General features: G+C 36.7%; 1 protein-coding gene across 1 annotated transcript; it reads left to right on the top strand.

Moving 5' to 3' along the window:
• Window positions 1–8,910: 8,910 nt before the first annotated feature.
• LOC118248220 (DCC-interacting protein 13-alpha-like) lies at window positions 8,911–16,807 on the top strand. The gene is made up of 6 exons (XM_050712806.1): window positions 8,911–8,944; window positions 10,738–10,787; window positions 12,961–13,107; window positions 13,343–13,393; window positions 13,743–13,832; window positions 14,486–16,807. The coding sequence occupies exons 1-6, from the start codon at window positions 8,911–8,913 to the stop codon at window positions 14,633–14,635; spliced, it is 522 nt and encodes a 173-aa protein (XP_050568763.1). The 3' UTR covers window positions 14,636–16,807.
• Window positions 16,808–17,961: the final 1,154 nt, after the last annotated feature.

The raw sequence follows: 17,961 nt of genomic DNA, 5'->3' as shown, positions 1-17,961 counted from the left end.
GATTCAGCTTGCCAGGCTTTCTCACTCCTGAATCTTTCTGCCCCTTTAGACCAGTTCTGGAAACAGGTATGTCTGAACTCCCTTCCCTCTACATCTCTTGAACAACTGACTGAAAGCACCGAGACCTTCACAGAAAAAGTGACAGTGTATTCCCCTGGCATTCCAGGGTTAGCTGTACCCCTGTGTCAGTATGTCTCTGTCCCCTTGTCACCCTTCCCTCGCCATTTGAGCTAGATGAATAAGCATGATAAGCTCCCCCAACTCTGTCAACCTTTTCTGGTTATTGCTACGGTCAACTCATATGACCTTCCTCCCTGTTTTCAAGGTTCTGATAACAAGCTTCTAAGGACAGCCTAGTGACCTTTGGCTGAGCTTCCTCTTCTAACTCTGCTGGCTTTTGCTTCATTGCCTAGTTGTAACCCAGCAGCAAAGATCAGTTCTGATACAGACAGAGCCTGTTCCCCTCTCCTTCCCCCATTTAACCTTCACAGGCCAAATCTCTCCCAGTTTGCTTGAGCAAATTTGCATGTGGGACAGTGAGAGACTTACTTGAGGTAAAGGTTTTGTCCCACTGCCATTTTTCTTAATTCCCTAAGAAAGGAAGGTAATCAGAAAGGCAGGTGGGAGGGGAAAAAAACAAACAACAAAAAACCACAACTATGGGCTATGAACAAATGGGTTTGGCACAGATGTGAGGATGAAGTCATAAGGAGGAGAGAAAATCACAAGCAATATCTACCCATGGAAGCAATGGGACCATCACTGTCATCAGATGAGCTTCCCACCTTGGTAGACATAATCTCTTTTGGGGTGTCAAAGCTGTCCGGAGCTGCCTCCTTTCACAACAGCAATGAGGGAAGTATGGACAGCAAGTCTCAACTACATTGATGTTTACCTGTGATTTTTGGTTCCTTGTAGCTGCCTGCTTAGGCTGCTTAAATCTCTGCTGTGGTCTCTGGATGGAAAGTGGCAATAACTGCATCTGTCCCATCCCAGCTGGTTGGGCTGACACCCTCCAAAGTATTGCAGAGTTGGTTGCTTGAGCCCCTGTGTCCATCTTCAAGGTGTATTGGGACGGGACACAAAACAGCCATGGGAGACACATACTGTGGTCAGGAAGACAGGATGACCTTGCTCTGAGAGTGCTGCTAGTGACTGGGTGACCTGGGAGCAGTTGCTGGTTCCACCTTAGATAGTATGCGTTGCCTTGACCAACTCCATTTCTCTTTGTGCCTCTTCTTTACGCTGCAAATATTTCTCCCCATCACTGGTCTCACTGAGAACCTCAGCTTTTGCATTTAAAAAAATGGTTTCACCATAGCTGTCTAAAGGCTAGCACTATCCCCCAGTTGGCATATTCTTAATGATGCAAAAGGATGAACAGAGACTGGCGTGTTCAGTATTTTAAGTATTAATAGGACATGTGAAAAGTGGGGTTTGCAATACTGAAGGTAGACTTTCAGCTTAGTTGCTAAACTTAGACCTACTCTAGGAAGAAGTTCAGTGCTTTCTGAACTGGGCTCGAAGTCAAAGGTTAGCTGTAATTTCAACCCAACGTGGTTGCCTGTTGCCTTGTACACAGCCACTCATAAACTGTGCTGCCAGCATAGGGCTCTTGGTCGTTATGATAGAGGTAGCAGATCCTGGGGCTTCTGGTCTCATCCTGATTCATGGTCACACAAACCACCCCCAGGGAATTACCATATAACGGTGAGAAAGGAAAGTGGAATTGGAAAGGGTCTGTAACTTGTTTCTATCCCTTGTATTTACACCCCTGGCTTCCTCATGTAACCAACAAGCCCAAAAGCTGTTCCTTTCATGAGCAGCTGCAGCTCTGTCCTGATTCTGTCTACCACATGTGGACTGTGAACTGCCAGAGCCTTGTCTCAGGTACATGTTAGAGGTGGAGAGGCTGCAGAAGAGTCAGAAATTGGGTATGTGGGAGTAGGCTTCAGTGCTTCTCTGAGCCACTGTATACTGCAACAAAGACCATGCTTGATTTTTAACACATGCCAAATGGGAAGTCAGCTCAGGAAGAAAATCTTATGCCCACTTTCCTTTGCAACCTCGTGCTTCGGTTTCTTAGCACATCTTAGATTGCCACCCAAGGAAAAGAGGCCTTAAAAGGGGTTTGGGCCTACTTATTGGAGGCAATGATCTGAAAATGGCATTGCTTCCATTTATCTGTTCATACAGCACCTGCATGTCTCTGCCCACAGGAGGACTTTGCTTACTGTAGGCTTCCATTGGCATTACTGCTAATCATCCAAGCACATTTCCCTAGAAAATGCTTCCAGTTTTTTTATATATATATATATATATATATATATATATATATATACACACATATATATATATATATATATAAAACATAAAAAACATAATGTAATATATATATATATGTGATATAATAGTGGGGGAGAAAGGCTCTTTAGCTTCAAGAAAAGCAGAAGGATTTGATTTCTATGGAAGTTGTATTCCTAAATTTCTCCAATGATGGGTTTTGAGTGGCCTTGATGGATTACATGTTCAGCTGTTCCACCTCCATTGCACTACAGACACCATGGGACATGTCCTCATTACAGCATTTGTAGGATTAACGGCCTCGTGGACAGCCCCCTTCAGACAGAAGATCACTGAGGGAGGACAATGCAATCGGGTAATGTGAGATCTTTGTCTGAAACTCAAGACCCAGTCTCGGTCTGATGCCTTCCATGGTAAATATCCACGCCTGCTATCCCAGAAGAGGAGGAAATTACAAGCGGGAAGGCTGAGTTTGTGGGATGTGGTGGTAAGGCAGAGGATGAAGACGTGGACCGCAGTCGCCACCTTGTGACTGCTCGGGCCAGTTCCCAATTGCTGGAGATAACGGGAACGACACTGAGTCTTATTTTTAGAGTTAAAAGCCTCATTTTAGGTTCCAAAGCCCCCAGTTTGAGGGCCTCGATGAGGGACTCATATTTAGGGCCAAAAGCCTTAAACCCTCCTTTTTACTGACCTAAGCCTCATTCTACAGGCCAAGGCCTGAATTTTAGTGTGCAAAGACTGATTTTAGAGTCCAAACACCCATTTTTAGGACTCAAAGCATCATTTTAGGTTCCAACCCCAAAGTCTCCTTATAAAATCCAAACACCCCTTTTTAGTATCCAAAACCTCATTTTTAGGGCTGAAAACCTCAATTTCATGTTCAAAGAATGATTCTTAGAGCTCCAACACCCCATTTTTAGGGCCCAAAGCTTTACTTCAAGTGTCCAGCCCCCTTTTTGACAGTCCAAACCCTCATTTTCAGGGACCAGAACCTCCATTTGGGATACAAAGCCTTCTTTTTATCACCTAAACCCCCGTGTTTTTGGGCCCATGGTCTCATTTTGGGGGCCCAAAGCCTTATTTTTAGGGTCCACAGACTTATCTTAAGGTGCAAATCCTCCTTTTTGGAGTTCAAACCTTATTTGAAAGTACAAACCCTCATTTTTTAGAGCCCCTAGGCGCTCTTTCCCTAGAAGTGACTTCGGGGAGTTGGGCATGTATAGGAACTTGTGAATACCCCACTGTTTCCCATATTTATATTTCAATGATTTGCAGAAATGTGCTATTTCAGATTGGCCATTTGCCCCTTTCACTACAACGTAGTCATTCCCCACTGGTACTAATGCTTTATTTAAAACTGAATATGTTGCACCCGTATCCACCATAAGTTCCACCTCTTTTCCCTCCTTCCCCAGCTTCATTTTTATAACCAGCAGTTGAGGCAGAACTACTAACATTCCTACATCCTCTTTCCCTGCTCATTCAACTTCAAACAGCTCTGTCAAATACTACATGCCACACCTTTAATACCTTCAACAACCCTTTTAACACTTCTTTTATCTTTCTCTAGCCTGTACTTTTCTAATGCCAACACCGAAGGCTCAGTCAGGGGCCAACTTAATTCCATACCTTTTCTCTCTAAGATGCTGAAACAGCATATCAGTATACAACATTTCATCCTATTTTTCTTCTCTCCTCAAAAACAACATTAATTGCAAGATAGTGTTATAGTCGATTGATCCATAAAGTGATCCATAAAGATCCATTGCAGCAATTAATATTGAAGGAGTATCTGACCAAAAAGGAAGGCTAAACCACAAGTGTTAGTGACTTTTTGTTTTGGGTTCCTTTCCTTCCTTCTGGAAGAAAAATTAATTTTTTTTTTTTTTTTAAATGCTCAAAGCAAAACTTTGGGAATCTTACTGAATGATACAAAATACTTGGAAAATTGAGGTATCTTGCATTACATGTCTTATCTAGTGCTTAACACAAAGTTCTCCAACACTTAGTCTTTTTAACAATGTAAGGCTGCGTAGAGTTCAGAGGTCTTAGAAATGATGTTGATAATGTGTATCAGTTGAATATGCATATTTCATTAAGCAACACTGTAAGAACTGATAATGAAAACTAAATAATTTATGCCTTTTTATTCTGAATTAAGTTTCACATAATCTAAGAAAGCAAATCTATGTATACTTTGCCCAGCAGTGGATACAGAATAAAAAAAAAAAGCAACTGATGGAAACAGAATAATTTAGCTGTAAAGTTAACTTAAAGCATGAGGAATATTTTTTTTCTTAAGTGCCCAGATGGCTTGCTCATGAAATTTTTATTTATTTTTTTCTAATTTATATAGCTCAGCTGAACTCCTAACCTACTAAGTAAGGATTTCTTTTCGTGTTTTAGTAAGAAAGGGCTGGTATCTTCCATTTGGGAGAGACAGTTTTCCTTCATTCAAGGTGGAAATTTGATGAGCCAAGCAAGAGGTGATGTAGCTGGAGGACTTGTCATGGATATAGACAATTGCTCAGTAATGGCTGTGGACTGCGCAGACAGACATTATTGTTTTCAGATAACATCTTTTGATGGTAAAAAGTAAGTATTCTTACATTACTGTTATCTATCCGCTAAGTAATAGCGTACTCACAATTGCTGTAGCTGTGTGAATGTGGTAGAAAATACATAAAAAGGTTTGACTACGTTATGTGAGTGCTTATTATATGGGAACAGAATTTTGTTCATTTTCAATTGAATTGAAAACATAAGACTTTTTACCCATTAAATGTTGACTGTGCTCAGCATGTATGCAGAATCTTCAGACTTTATTAATTTGTTGTGCAATGTACGAACATGAAAATGGGGTTTCCTGTCTAAATGGAATTGAGGCATTTTAAGTAGACAAAACTTTCTCTTTCATTCTCCTCTTCCGGGTCTTCAATCTTACAGGCAGAGAGTAAAAAAGACTATGAAGAGGTAAGCTTACAGGAGGTTTGCATGGAGTCCAGTGATTTTCTGTGGCACAGAGGGGAATAAATTAGTAAGAAAAATTGGAGAGCACATTTTGTATGTTTTAGGTAATAAATAGTGAACTTGCTATCCATAATAATAATAGGTTTCAGGGAGTCTGACAAAATATTACTGTATTTAAATACTGGAGGAAAAAAAATCTTGTTCTGATCCTTGTCAATTTGTTTTCAGTATTATGGAATATTAATAAAAAAAAAAGCCCACAAAAAAAAGCCCACGTTAAAAAAAAACCCTGCTTGTCAGGAATGGAAAAATAAAGGAGACCTTAGGTTAGGACACAGGTAATAAATGATACAGGCAGCTGAAAAGTGAGGAAAAACTGTTTTGTGGCCCCCGACGCATAGTCAGGGAAACATACTTAATGAACGATAGTTGAATCAAGAAATGGGGCATAATTTGCTTTTGGGTTGCTTTCAAGACTGCTTGCGAATACAGAATAAGGAAATACAGAAAATATAGTACTTTCAGCCTCGATTTATGTTCCTCTGAGATCTTTAATGGTACATTGATGTAAACCTTTGATGCTATTTCTAAGGTATTTAACTGGGCTGTGTCAGGTTGGCCTTGGTCCATTTGTTCTCTTGAAATTGTATAGCCTAACTGAAACATTTACCCTCAGAAGGCCCACCATACGAAGGGAGCTTGTAGTCAGCCTCAGTGGCTCAGAATTGTGATTTCCTGGGTTGAAGCTGCTGTGCTTTTAGATAGCTCAGGTGACAAGCCTGAAAACAAGCTGCTCTGGTTCAGTGGAACAGCGCTGCTAGCATGCATATATATAATCCAGTTAGTTGAAAATTTGGAGTTATAATCCAAAAATTGAAAAGCAAGAAGCAGGAACAAAGGGGTTTTCATAGTACAGTGAGAAAAGAGGTTTTAGCTTAGAGGTGCAAGAGATGGGCAAATCCCACAGAAGGCAGATGGAATTTTTATAATATTTGGAGGAAACAATGTAATTTGCAGTCAGTAAATACACTGTTCAGAGTTCAGAGAATACACACACAGACACAGAATTACACAGAAAGCTAGGGATTGGAAGGGACCTTGAAAGATCACCTTGTCCAATCCCCCTGCTGGAGCAGGAACAATACTTTTTTTTTTTTTTTTTTTTAAAAATTACATTCTATAGAATCATGATTTAAGCTTGTTTTTGTTTTGGTCTTCAGTGTGACTGAAACAATTCTTTAAGTAAAATCTGATATTGTAAGGTGCAGTATGCAGATAGCAGTGAATTTAATGGCAAACTGTGTGTGCAGAATACTGGTTTGGCTTCCTGAAATTACAAAGGAAGTGAAAGATGAAACTAGTCAACTCAGGTATTTAATCAAGTTTCTTGAAAAGGTTATGAAAAAAATAATGTTTTCTCTCTCTTTTTTTTTTTTCTTTTCCCTCTCTTTTTCAGTGGATATGCACAATAAACAACATATCTAAACAGATATATCTAAGCGAAAACCCTGAGGCAACTTCACTAAAATTGATAGTATCAGTAATCTCTTCAGATATAGATGTACAGAAAATTAAAAAGGGATCAACTGGACCTAATTGGGTAGCATGGGATTAAGTTGAGTACTTCCTACATGTCTAATCTGAAGCTTGTCATTGTATGGGTTGATGGTGCTTCATGAATTAATGAAAGCATACATTCCGTTGTTTCATTCATCTAAATGCTTATGTTGAAAGCATGAAAATGATATGGCTTTTGTTTGGTATAACATTTTGACAGCTGCAAGACCTTTTAGTTGTATTGTGTATATGATACTTTGTCGCAAATTAACATGACAAATATCTGGACAGATACAGATATTTTCCTTCTCTAAAATCCTCTTTACCCAGTGATTTCTTCCACTGGCTTTACCCCATGAAGTGAAGCCATCAATATTAAATACTGATACTTCAGAATTAGTGATTTAATGAAAGATTAAAGTGGAATTCTTCAGCTGTACAAGGTCCATTATTTGCTGAAATAACATTGTTACGTAGTGGTTACTTCATAGTCATTCATGTCTTGGTTTTTCAGAAACCTATAAATGTTCCCTAATTTCAAGCGCAGACTTTTGAATCTCCATGTTTTGTTAGTTAGTAGTTAAAGACAACGTGTCTCAAGTGAGATTTTTATTTTTTCTGCATGGCTACGTTTGCTTATTTTGTCAGACTTACCATTGCAATTTTACTGCTGGCTTTTACTAACATATGTAGTATTATAAAGCACATACAATAGCAGGAAATGTTACAAGTTAAAGAAAATACTACAACTATACTACTGAAAGGGGACAGTTTATAACTTCTGTCAATTGCATGTAAAACTAAAATCTGAAAATGTGCTTTGAGGGCAATGTTTTCAGTTAGTTTTTCCCATCTCTCTATTGCAGGAAATTGCTGCACGTGTAAATCAGTCAGCTTTAGAAGCTATTACTCCATCCCATTCCTTTCAGCAGAGGCACGAGAGCATGCGTCCAATTTTGTAAGTTGTTGAACTATGGGTCATTTGAAGAACACTTATATAAGAAGAATCCTGGATAAAGCTCCAGTAAAATAAATAAATAAAATTGCAAAAATGTTCAGAACTAATGCTTTGATAGGCTAGAGGAACGTGTCCTGAATTCATCTTTTTATCATTGTTTAGCATCCAATAACGTTACAAATGATCCAGATTTCCAGCTAAGCATGGACAGTTTTGTTAGTTTTATCACATCTGGCTTGTTTGTTTTATGTATTGAAGAGATTTTTCTTAATGTGTACAACTCCTGGAAGCAGACCTCAGATTGTAGTATATTTCATATGCGTTAAGACCATCTGATGGCATTATTAATGCAAGTAGTAATTATAAAGTTTTCAGATTTGTTTGGAAGGTAGACTCCGTTGTATTTACTATATCCTAATTCTGTTCAGTTTCTTAGGTTTTGTTTCGGAATACTGTATTGGTCCTCCATACAGTTGAATTTATTATCAACCAACCTGAAATTAACACATCTTCATGTTCATTTTTTGTTTTGTTTCAGGCAATCTCATCCTACTGCAGCTTGTACTAGCAGCACAGGGTCACTGGGATCCGAATCAGCAACTTTATCTGCACTTTCCTTGGATTCACTTGTTGCCCCTGACACTCCTATGCAATTTGACATAACATCTCCAGTTAGTGAAGATCTGCCTGGTCAAGCAAAATCTTCAGGGCAGGCAGGCAGGTAGAAAATGTAGAGAGAAGGAAAAAAAATCCCCAAATAAATATTAATTTAAAAATATAAATATATTATATGTTTAGGCAGCAGCTCCAACACACACATTGCCTCTGTCCCTACTCTCTTTCTTGTCAAAAAATTTACAGTGACCAGCAAAGCAAAACAAGTATTTTTTGGTTAAATTCAGTTGTAAAACATGGCTTATTTACATACATCAGATTCAGAATGTTATTTTCTATTTTGCAGCAGCTCTTCATAACAGCTAATGATTTATTTATTGATTTATTTTAATCATTTGGTTTAACAAAGTATTTTCCTTTCCTATTGCTTGCTTACCCAGCAGCTTGGGTTATTTCCTCTTGGAAATTCAAGAGAAATTTGGTAGCCCTGCTTCCAGGTGATGATGGCATACGATGACACTCTTCTGAACCTGAAAGGTGAGTGAAAACGATCTAGGCTTCTAGAGTAATCTGACATACAGACAAGTTAAAATTGTCTAAGAGCTCATCCCAAAACATAAAAACCCTTTTTCCTGTTTTTATTATTTTTTTAAACCTTCCCATTCAAAAATAATAATAAAACCCTGTAAATCTGCACTGCATTTCTGGAACTGTACATACAGAATTCAGACATTGAGAAAACTTTTGCATATTCAGCTGCTCTTGTAGAAAAAGAAAAATGGCTGAAAACTAATTGATGTGACTCTAGCCACAGTAATGTGTGTTGTATTCCCCTGTCCTCTAGATAAATAACTTTCAGTTGTACCACAGATACATAAGAGTTAAAATGATTTACATTTAACATTTTTTTGACATTTTTGTTGTTGTTGTTTGGTATTACAGGGGATAATCAGTTGGCTAACTAGACCCGTGGGAACATACTGATTTAAAATCAATCTTGAACTGTATTTCAGGAATTGGAAAGCTTAATATTTGAGCTAAATTAAAGTCATCAGTTATTTTAAAAAAATCATATTTTTCATAGCAAAAATGATTCAGAGTTGTGCTCAGTATTTTCAATTAACCATACACGATCAGTAAAGAATAGTGTTGTCATCTGTACCAAACACTGCAACTTTATAACTAATTTTTTTTAAAAAAAGGCTTTCCTTACTTTCTGATACTGATGACATATATTTAATCTTTTTTTTTTAATTTTTTGTGAGATCCTGTGAGGTTTTGCATTTACTGTTCCCATCTAGTCTTAAATGTCCAGAAGAATCTAAGTGATAAAAGATGCTAATAGAAAGAATTTGTCTGTAGTATATTTACAGAGGTCAACATCCACTGGGAGGATTCTTGATTGAGTCCATGTTATTTAAGCGTTGTAGCAATGCAATCTTGACTTCAGAGTTCAATCTAGAACAATTTTATTAAACTGGACATCTCTTAGTTAAGATTTCTGTCATGTAGACATAATTTTTCTCTTTGTTCCGAAATTTGCTTTTAGAATGTTAACCATTGAGAGGTGATAGCTTCATTACTCCCATATTAAAATCTAATTCAAAGTTTACAAACCCTTGACAAGAGTTTTTGAGCTGCCAGTTAGCCAAGGAGAAAGGGTTAAGAAGTTTTAACTAATTTCCCATTCCCTGTATTCTTTTCAGCATTGCTATAGTGTTATTGAAAAATGTAGACTTGGAAGCCTAGCGTATTTTCACTTTTTGTTGTTACTGATAGCACTTCTGTCTTTGAGAGCCAGAAACAGACACATTTCTCTTGACTCTCTAGGAGCAAAACCCCATTGATGTTTTCAGAAAGCTGCATTTGAAATAAAACCAGTGACTTTTTTCAGTAAGTAATTCAACAGCTTGAGACAGTGATAAGAGATGTGGTGCTCCTATGGAATAATGAAAGTACTAGCTTTAGGCTGTAATTCCTGAATTCTATATTTCATTGCCTAAAACTGTACCTTTTCAAATATTAACAAAGCTTTGACTTGGGCTTAATTCGAGTATAAGAAATACCATGTGAGTCAAATTCTCTGTGGTAGCAATAAGACAGTAATACCTGGTACTTTGCCCATAATTTGAGCCCTCAAATATAGCAATTTATGTCTTTCTTCTAATTAAATTGCTTGCTCTTATGATTTATAATACATTATTCCTCCAGAGTATAAATTGTGAAATCATTACATCTTGATCTTATTTGACGCAACATGAGACTGCAACATTATTCATTAGTGGTTCTTGTAATCTGACTCCTGGTTTAATGTTTTCATTTTTTAATAGATGCACAAATTCTTTTGGTGAATCTGGAGGCTCAAAATCTGAAACAGAAGGTAAAAAACAACAACAACAACAACAACAACAAAACTTAAATATAGAGTGAATAATAGAATTTACAAATTAATTTTGTGCTTTCATCTGTACCTTCTTATTTAACACCAGTTTTAGAGTGCTTAGTTATATTACACTAGCAATGTATTATTAGACAAGTTAAATCAGACTGTCTGAAAGTCCTGTTTTGTTTTTTTTTTTTAATCATTGTATTGCGTCTTTTGTATTCATGAAACCAAATGAAAAGATATGTGACTTGCTGTTTAGTAATTGTACCTGTAATTCATAAGTACAAGCAAACTCTTCTCAAGTTATTGGAAGCCTGGAGTTTTCCTGACTGCAGTCCATCTTTGGTCTTGGAAGAAGTAGTTTTGAATGGAAGACCCAAAGTGGAGATCACTTACTCATTACTTCTGTTTCTCTTAGATTCAACTCTTCATCAGTTGTTTATTGTAAGATTTCTTGGCTCTATGGTGGTGAAGTCTGATGAAAGTCCAGACGTTGTTTATGAATGAATGCGTTAAATACTAGCAGCCTGAGCTATCCATAACATTTTCCGGATGACAGAATCACATTTATTAGTCACTTGTGACTGTTTAAAGTAAGTTTGCTTCTGACTTCTACTGATGTTTACTTATAGAGTAATCTTCATTCACTTTGATAAAATTTACTTTCTGATTTGTTCTTAAAAACAATTTTTAGGTTAATCAATCCACAGACACAAGTTACAAGACTATGAGTACGTAACTTTACATTTTGAGATAAATACCCAGTGACATATTTCTCTTACTTTGAAAATATTATGAAATGTTAGCAAAAATCACTGACAGCATGAAATTTCCACAAAAATTTCCATGAAAACTGGGAGACAGATGCAAACATCTAAACATAAACAGAAAAACACTAGAAAATCAGGTTTAAGGGGAATGATCTTAATAGGAGAAATAGGTTTTTGAAACATTTTTTCCATGATTTGATAGGGTAAAATCTTAAGAAAATAAGATTATTTTATTTTAATAATGTGTTTGTTTTGAAATATATATGTGGTAGAGAAGTATCATTAAGATTGGAGCTAAGTAAGTTCAGAAGTCCAATAGGTTTTGGTTGGTGTTTGGTTTTGTGTGTTGTTTTTAATCCATAATTATGTTTAGTGTTGTATATTTTTTGACTGTTTATTTAATTTTTTGCAATAAATATACATGGAAAAAAAGGTGGAATTCTTCATAGCATATGAAATGTGGCAAGCTTAATTCTTCAGTATTAGCAATCTTTATTTTTCGTATTTCGAAACTCTTCCTCCCCTCTCTGCCCTTTGTTTCGGCACAGTTTCAGGTCTGTCATTTAACTTCTTTGGGTCTTTTAAAGATGCTCAACTTGTCAGGAACTCTAAATTATCATTTCCATAAAAAGAAATCCTAAGCATATGAAACCTTTCTAATATTTCAAGCTGTGGTTTTTTTTTCCCTTTTCTTTCTTTACCTTTGTGACACTAAGTTCAAAAGTGCCCCAAAGCTGGGAGCTATTAAAGGTGGGATAAAGCAACGGGGCGAATGTCTAGTATTCTAAATGTGTGCAGTTAAGTCTAGGAAGAACTCTTATCCTGTCAGTTTATAACACTTGCAATAGGGACCTTCAGAATTTAAAAACTTATCCTTTGCTAAGTTTTAAAAAAATTATTTGAACTGTCTAGTCTGACTTCTTTTAGGAATTGAGAAGGCAAAGTATTTTTATTGTGACAAAATAATAAGGCTATATGGATTTTTATATATTTTTTTTTTTGCTTCTTTGTTTTCTTGCTTATATAGTTCAGGTGAGCCGAACTATTTGCAGTTAAAGTTTTAGAGAAGTGCACCAAATACTGAAAGCTTAGTCAAAAATGCAATTTGTATATGTGTCTATTTTTTAAAAATAAAAATAAATAAAATGCTTGTTCGCATTTAGAAAGATGACTGAATCTCATGGCAAATGTAATTCCCTCCTCTCTCGTTTGAATCTTTCAATCTTTCCCTTCTAACTTATTTTTTTGTTTGGCAGTTGCACGTCCAGTCAGATTGTAAATTTCTCTGGTGTGGTTGCATGTTTTTGATAACAAAGTAATGTGCAGTACAGTGAAACTTCATATAGAAAATATCTGAAACCGGTTTTAATATCTCCATATTTGATCCTTTCTGGCAGTTTCCTTTGCCCAACGTAGTCTTGTATGCTACGCACCAGGAGACTAAGCGCCTCTTTGGATTTGTGCTTAAAACTTCAGGAGGGAGAGTTGACAACCGCCAAACTTCCATCTGCTATATATTTGAATCAAATAACGAACGGGAAAAGGTATTGGTGACAGTTATATTTGTATCGGTTTGGAACCTGACATGGATTCCAAGATGTTAGATCCAATCCATTCAAGCTGGCTAAGTATTTTGTTTATGTACTGAAAAAGAGTTAACCTGATATTAAAACATTTTGTGGTACTATACTGTCATATCTGATATGACAATACGGCGTATTTTTAAAGGCATTTTTAATTAGATTTTTACAGATTATTTCAAATCTGATTTGTATTTAGATTTGTGACTCCGTTGGACTGGCAAAACAGATAGCTTTTCATGCAGAACTGGTAAGAATCTTTTTTAGGGGAAGGTACCGTCATGAATGGAATGGAGATGGTATATTTAGTATGTGTAATAGAATATATTCTGCAAGATGCTTCTAGATGCACTGAATGCTGCTGTAGAGTACTCTAAGGGATTTGTTTTATTGAACTTAAACCCGAGATAAAAAGACTTTGAGCCATGTTTCTTTGGAACAATATTCAAGATGACTTAATACCTTTACCAAGCATACCTGTCCATTAAGAGAAGACTAAGTAAGTGTTTAATGGTTTTGAACAAACTTATATAAATCAGTACTGTATCAAACGTGTCAGACTGTTGTCCATTACTTTTGTTTACATTTTTACCCTTCAGGATCAAAAAGCATCAGAAAAGGCAGAAGAAATAGAGAGAGTCAAAGATAAACAACAAAAAGAATTAAGTAAACAAAAACAAATCAAAAAGGTACGTTATTTCTTAATGCTTTTTTTTTTTCCTACTTACTATCTTTATTTTCTAGTTTTTTACTTCCAGCTACTGTCTCACAGTCTTTAGTACAAATTCACAGAACATTGTGGAATGAAGTTAATTGTTGAAAGTATTTCCTGTGCGGATTTTGTATAATTTCACAGTCGTTTTTAAAAAGAGCTCTTCTGAGGAGATAAACCACAGAACACCTTTATAGGTGCACTCAGGAGCAGTGCTTGAAGGACTATCACAGGCCCAAAATAAAAACGCTGTTGTCACATGCATGAACTGCCCCTTTTGTGGCAAGTAACCATCTGCCATGTACCGAGTCGGTTCATTTGCTACATAGTGAGGAAGGGGCTGCAGGCCGTAGGCCAAGCTCTTTGTTCTGATCTGCTTTTTTTTATGGGTTGCTGGTACAGATGCGTTAAATGCATTAGCTGTTCTAATAATGCCAGCTACTGAAACCAAAATATTTTCGTTTCCTGCTTGTTCTTTTAACTCCGTCTCTACAAAACTTGTCCGTTGAAAATATTAAAAGACAGTTTACAAATCAGAATAATGGTATCCTGTTTCCACTTTAGACAACTTTAAAATGAGTATTATTTTGCTGATTTCTTCCCCTTTGCTCCCCCTTCTTCTCAAATTAGGACTTACAGGAGCAAAGCCGATTGATAGCTGCTTCCAGCAGATCAAACCCAAGTGGGGGAGAAGGACAGTTTGTAGTCCTTAGAAGTAGCCAGTCAGAAGACAGCAATTTAGGAGAAGATAGAAAGAAGAAGAGAGAATCTGAAACCTAAGGTTGCCTACGTAATCAAAATTGGAATCATGGATTTAAGTTCTACAAGTAGTGAAATGTAAGTGGAGGGTCTGTTGTATTGTATAAAAGACTTCATGATGCATAGACCCTTATATGCCTTGATTTTTCTTTATCGATTGATTTCCACTTTCATGTCAGTATAATTTCTCTTTTGCATGCCAGATAAAGCATGGTGATGCTACCATGTTTATTACAAAATTGTTTTCTCAAAAAATTCTCTGCAGTATGGAAAAACTCTTATATTTTTTTTCCCTTTTACCTGCCTGTGTAATTGACTGCTTTTGAAACAAGACTTAAACTCTCACTAATCTTAAACAGTACGGTGAAATTTGTTCTTTACACAAGTATGCAGAACACATTGTTGGAAAGAAAAGTGGATGTCCAAATAAGGCAGTGCTAAGCTTTACATAACTTGTTGCACATAACTGTTTTTAGAAAGAAAAATCCCTATTAATATCAATGAGATGTGCAATAGTTCTAAACAGAAAGATCATACTTTTTGTTTCATATTGCATGTCTTGATTTTTTTTCTTTTTTTTTTGTTGAATATAATGCTGGAAGGCTTCTTTGAACAGGAGAGAAAAAAAATACTTTGTCAGACCTATATAAGAGCTGAAAAGATGCAGTTGCACTTCGCTGCGTGAGGAATGTATAAAACATTCCTTATCAAACAGTAAGAATAATGTATATATTCTTGTAGCATAAGTGCCATTTTCTTGGTTTTCCCCACTATATGTGATAAAAAACTGTAAGCCTTTGAGTTCACTTTCTTATTAAAAAAAAAACAACATGCTTAGCGTTGCAGGAACATCTTGAATTTTATCATTTGAAAAAATCTGAATCTATAAATGCCTTGCTACCAGTACACTACGTTTACTGAAAATGAGCTAAGGCTTTTAAAGTCTTTTTATGGAGCTGTATTTTGCAAACAGAAGTAAAAGCCTATGCTAGTCTACATCCTAGAGTCAAATCCCATAACGCGTTTTTCAAAGTAATGTCTCTTTACACCTTGTAAGCCTGAACTCCATGGTCCATACCCTGTGTAATATTTATTTTGTATAATACTAAATGTGTATTCATCTTTTGATCCAGAAGAGAAAACTTGTTTGAAGTAAGAAGAAATATTTATTTTTTGCACTAATTACTGTAAGTACTAAACTCCAATGAAACAGTTGCCTCTCTAATAGGGGCCTGAAAGTAACAGGAAATGTAAAAAGAAAAGAAAATACTTATATTCCAAGTTGTACAAGTTATGACTGTTTTACAGTTTATTGCAGGGTGTTTCTGGTGTTCAGGAATGGAAGCAATTTTCAGAATATTTCCCATCAGCTGGTGATGGCCCAGTCCTTCAGAGCTAGAGTCGGTTGGCACTGATAAAGTAAGTAAGGGAGGAAGCTCAGGACCTCTCTGCTAGACATCTGTAGGTGCACGGAGGGAACGCTATCCTTAACTCTCCTCGCACACAGGAGTTGTGGCTAGTAATGGCAATCGCCTCCTGCTCTTTCTGCTGGAGATGAAAAGTTCTATGCAGAAACTTAACTGCATCTGACTCCTGTTGCGGAAGAGAGAAAGGAGCAGTGCCTGCTGCAGGAATAAGTCTGCTGCGCTGGGGCTGCTACTGCAACAGGAGCTAGAGCAGCTCCTGTGATGCCACAGGCCCCAGAGCATATAGAAGGGACTGAGCAGCCATGGAAGTGGTCACAATATTCCTGCCTTGAAAGAGGAGGTGGCGTGGGAGGCTGAGCAACAAAGAGACTTGAGGCTCTCTTACTGAGGTAGTTAGCAGCTCCAGTTCCAGCATGTTTCATCCCCACTGTAGCCAGTTGCAGAAGTACCTGCTTTTGGTGTTGCCCAGTCAGGCCCAATGGCATCAGTCTGTGGCCAGATTTGGCCAGCACACTGTCACATGGACCATACAAATCGGAGGCTTTAAAAAAAAAAAAAAAACACAACAACAACAACAAACTTAAATGTCATTTTAATTTTATTTATAGTCTTGTATTCTCATCTCATCTGTAAGAGACTGTTTTTATTCTTTCGAAAAAAAAGTACAGAAAGGCAGCAAATGCATCTTTTTTCTCCTTTTTGTGCCTAAATATGGGCTTATAGATAGTTGCATGGCAGTCAGTTTCTCTCTGTAAACTGATCTAGTTTGTGTTTCTTTCTCTTATGGTCTTTGTTTTTTGCACTATTTCTGCTTTCTGTCAATCAAATAACATGCTTACCCAGCTCAAGGTTATTGTGTCTTCCTTAAGTACATGCTGAAGACAAAGTAAGTGTGAAACTGTGAAACAGCTCAGGAAGAATGTGATTAGTGGTATCCAGTTTCTAGAAGCTAGTCACCGAGCTGTCAGAGTAAGATTAGCTGCAATAGCCACCACTCCACAGGGAAGACAGATAATAGATGAGCAATCTCACCAGAAAGCACTGCTGACAGAGAATGGATATATTTTTTCTTGACCCCTACCATTTATGTCTTAGACTTAAGCATGTAACTATGAGGAGGAAATCAGGAATAAAAGATGAGACATGAAATAACTGTTAAGGAATTTTTCAGATTCCATTATGTTTGGAATTACTTCATTTTTAGCTCAGGCTTTCCCATCTATTGCCATTAAATCTAGTTTTCTAAAACAGTGTAGGAGTGAATTGCATTTCACTTGCAGTGGATGATTCTTCTCTCATAACCACTGAAAAGAAGAGAAATTAATGAGGAGAGCAGTGCTTAACAAAAACAACGAGATAACGTGAATGAAATCAGGGTTTTTTTGCTTGTTTAGGAGACTTTTGCTGGTATAAAATGAGTAAAAAGATAGAAATACACCCAGGAGAGTGACACAAGCTGCAGGAGCAAATGGCAAGTCAAGGAAGATCAGGACATTAAAGTAGAACAGAATTCATTAAAAATATTTTTAATTAAAAAACATAAAATGTTTAATATTTACCTTGAGAGTACGATTTTCAACATAAACACCTCAAGTTCTCCTGGAAGCTACTGGGGTAGAATTTCACCGCCTATTATTGTAAGTAAATTACCGATCGGTTTCTGTTCCCATAATTTATTTCTCCTGATTAATATTTCCTGTTACTTTTTAATTAGGGACTGAACTTCCAGGCACTTTCAGCTGAAGCTGTAGTTTGCTTCATGTGAACCTGGTATTATTTCAGAAACTATTTTTTCAAGCACACAACTTTGAAAGGATATTGCATAGGTCAGCAGTGTTTTTTTAGGACTAAGTTATGTTGCTAATTCCAGCCTAATGGTTACTGACTTTTTTTCCTCTTGGGTAAGGGATATTAAGTTTA

The sequence above is a fragment of the Cygnus atratus genome, chromosome 10, assembly GCF_013377495.2.
Source record: "Cygnus atratus isolate AKBS03 ecotype Queensland, Australia chromosome 10, CAtr_DNAZoo_HiC_assembly, whole genome shotgun sequence".
Classification (NCBI taxonomy): Eukaryota; Metazoa; Chordata; class Aves; order Anseriformes; family Anatidae; genus Cygnus; species Cygnus atratus.
The sequence above is the reverse complement of the archived record's forward strand: the minus strand, read 5'-3'. Positions and strand labels throughout refer to the sequence as shown.

Bases quoted from the DNA above. Each gene is read 5' to 3' on its own strand.
- LOC118248220 (XM_050712806.1), top strand. From the start codon at position 8,911: ATGGCATACGATGACACTCTTCTGAACCTGAAAG. The intron at 8,945-10,737 runs GTGAGTGAAAAC...ATTTTTTAATAG, and splicing joins CACTCTTCTGAACCTGAAAG to ATGCACAAATTCTTTTGGTG. The intron at 13,833-14,485 runs GTACGTTATTTC...TTCTCAAATTAG, and splicing joins AACAAAAACAAATCAAAAAG to GACTTACAGGAGCAAAGCCG.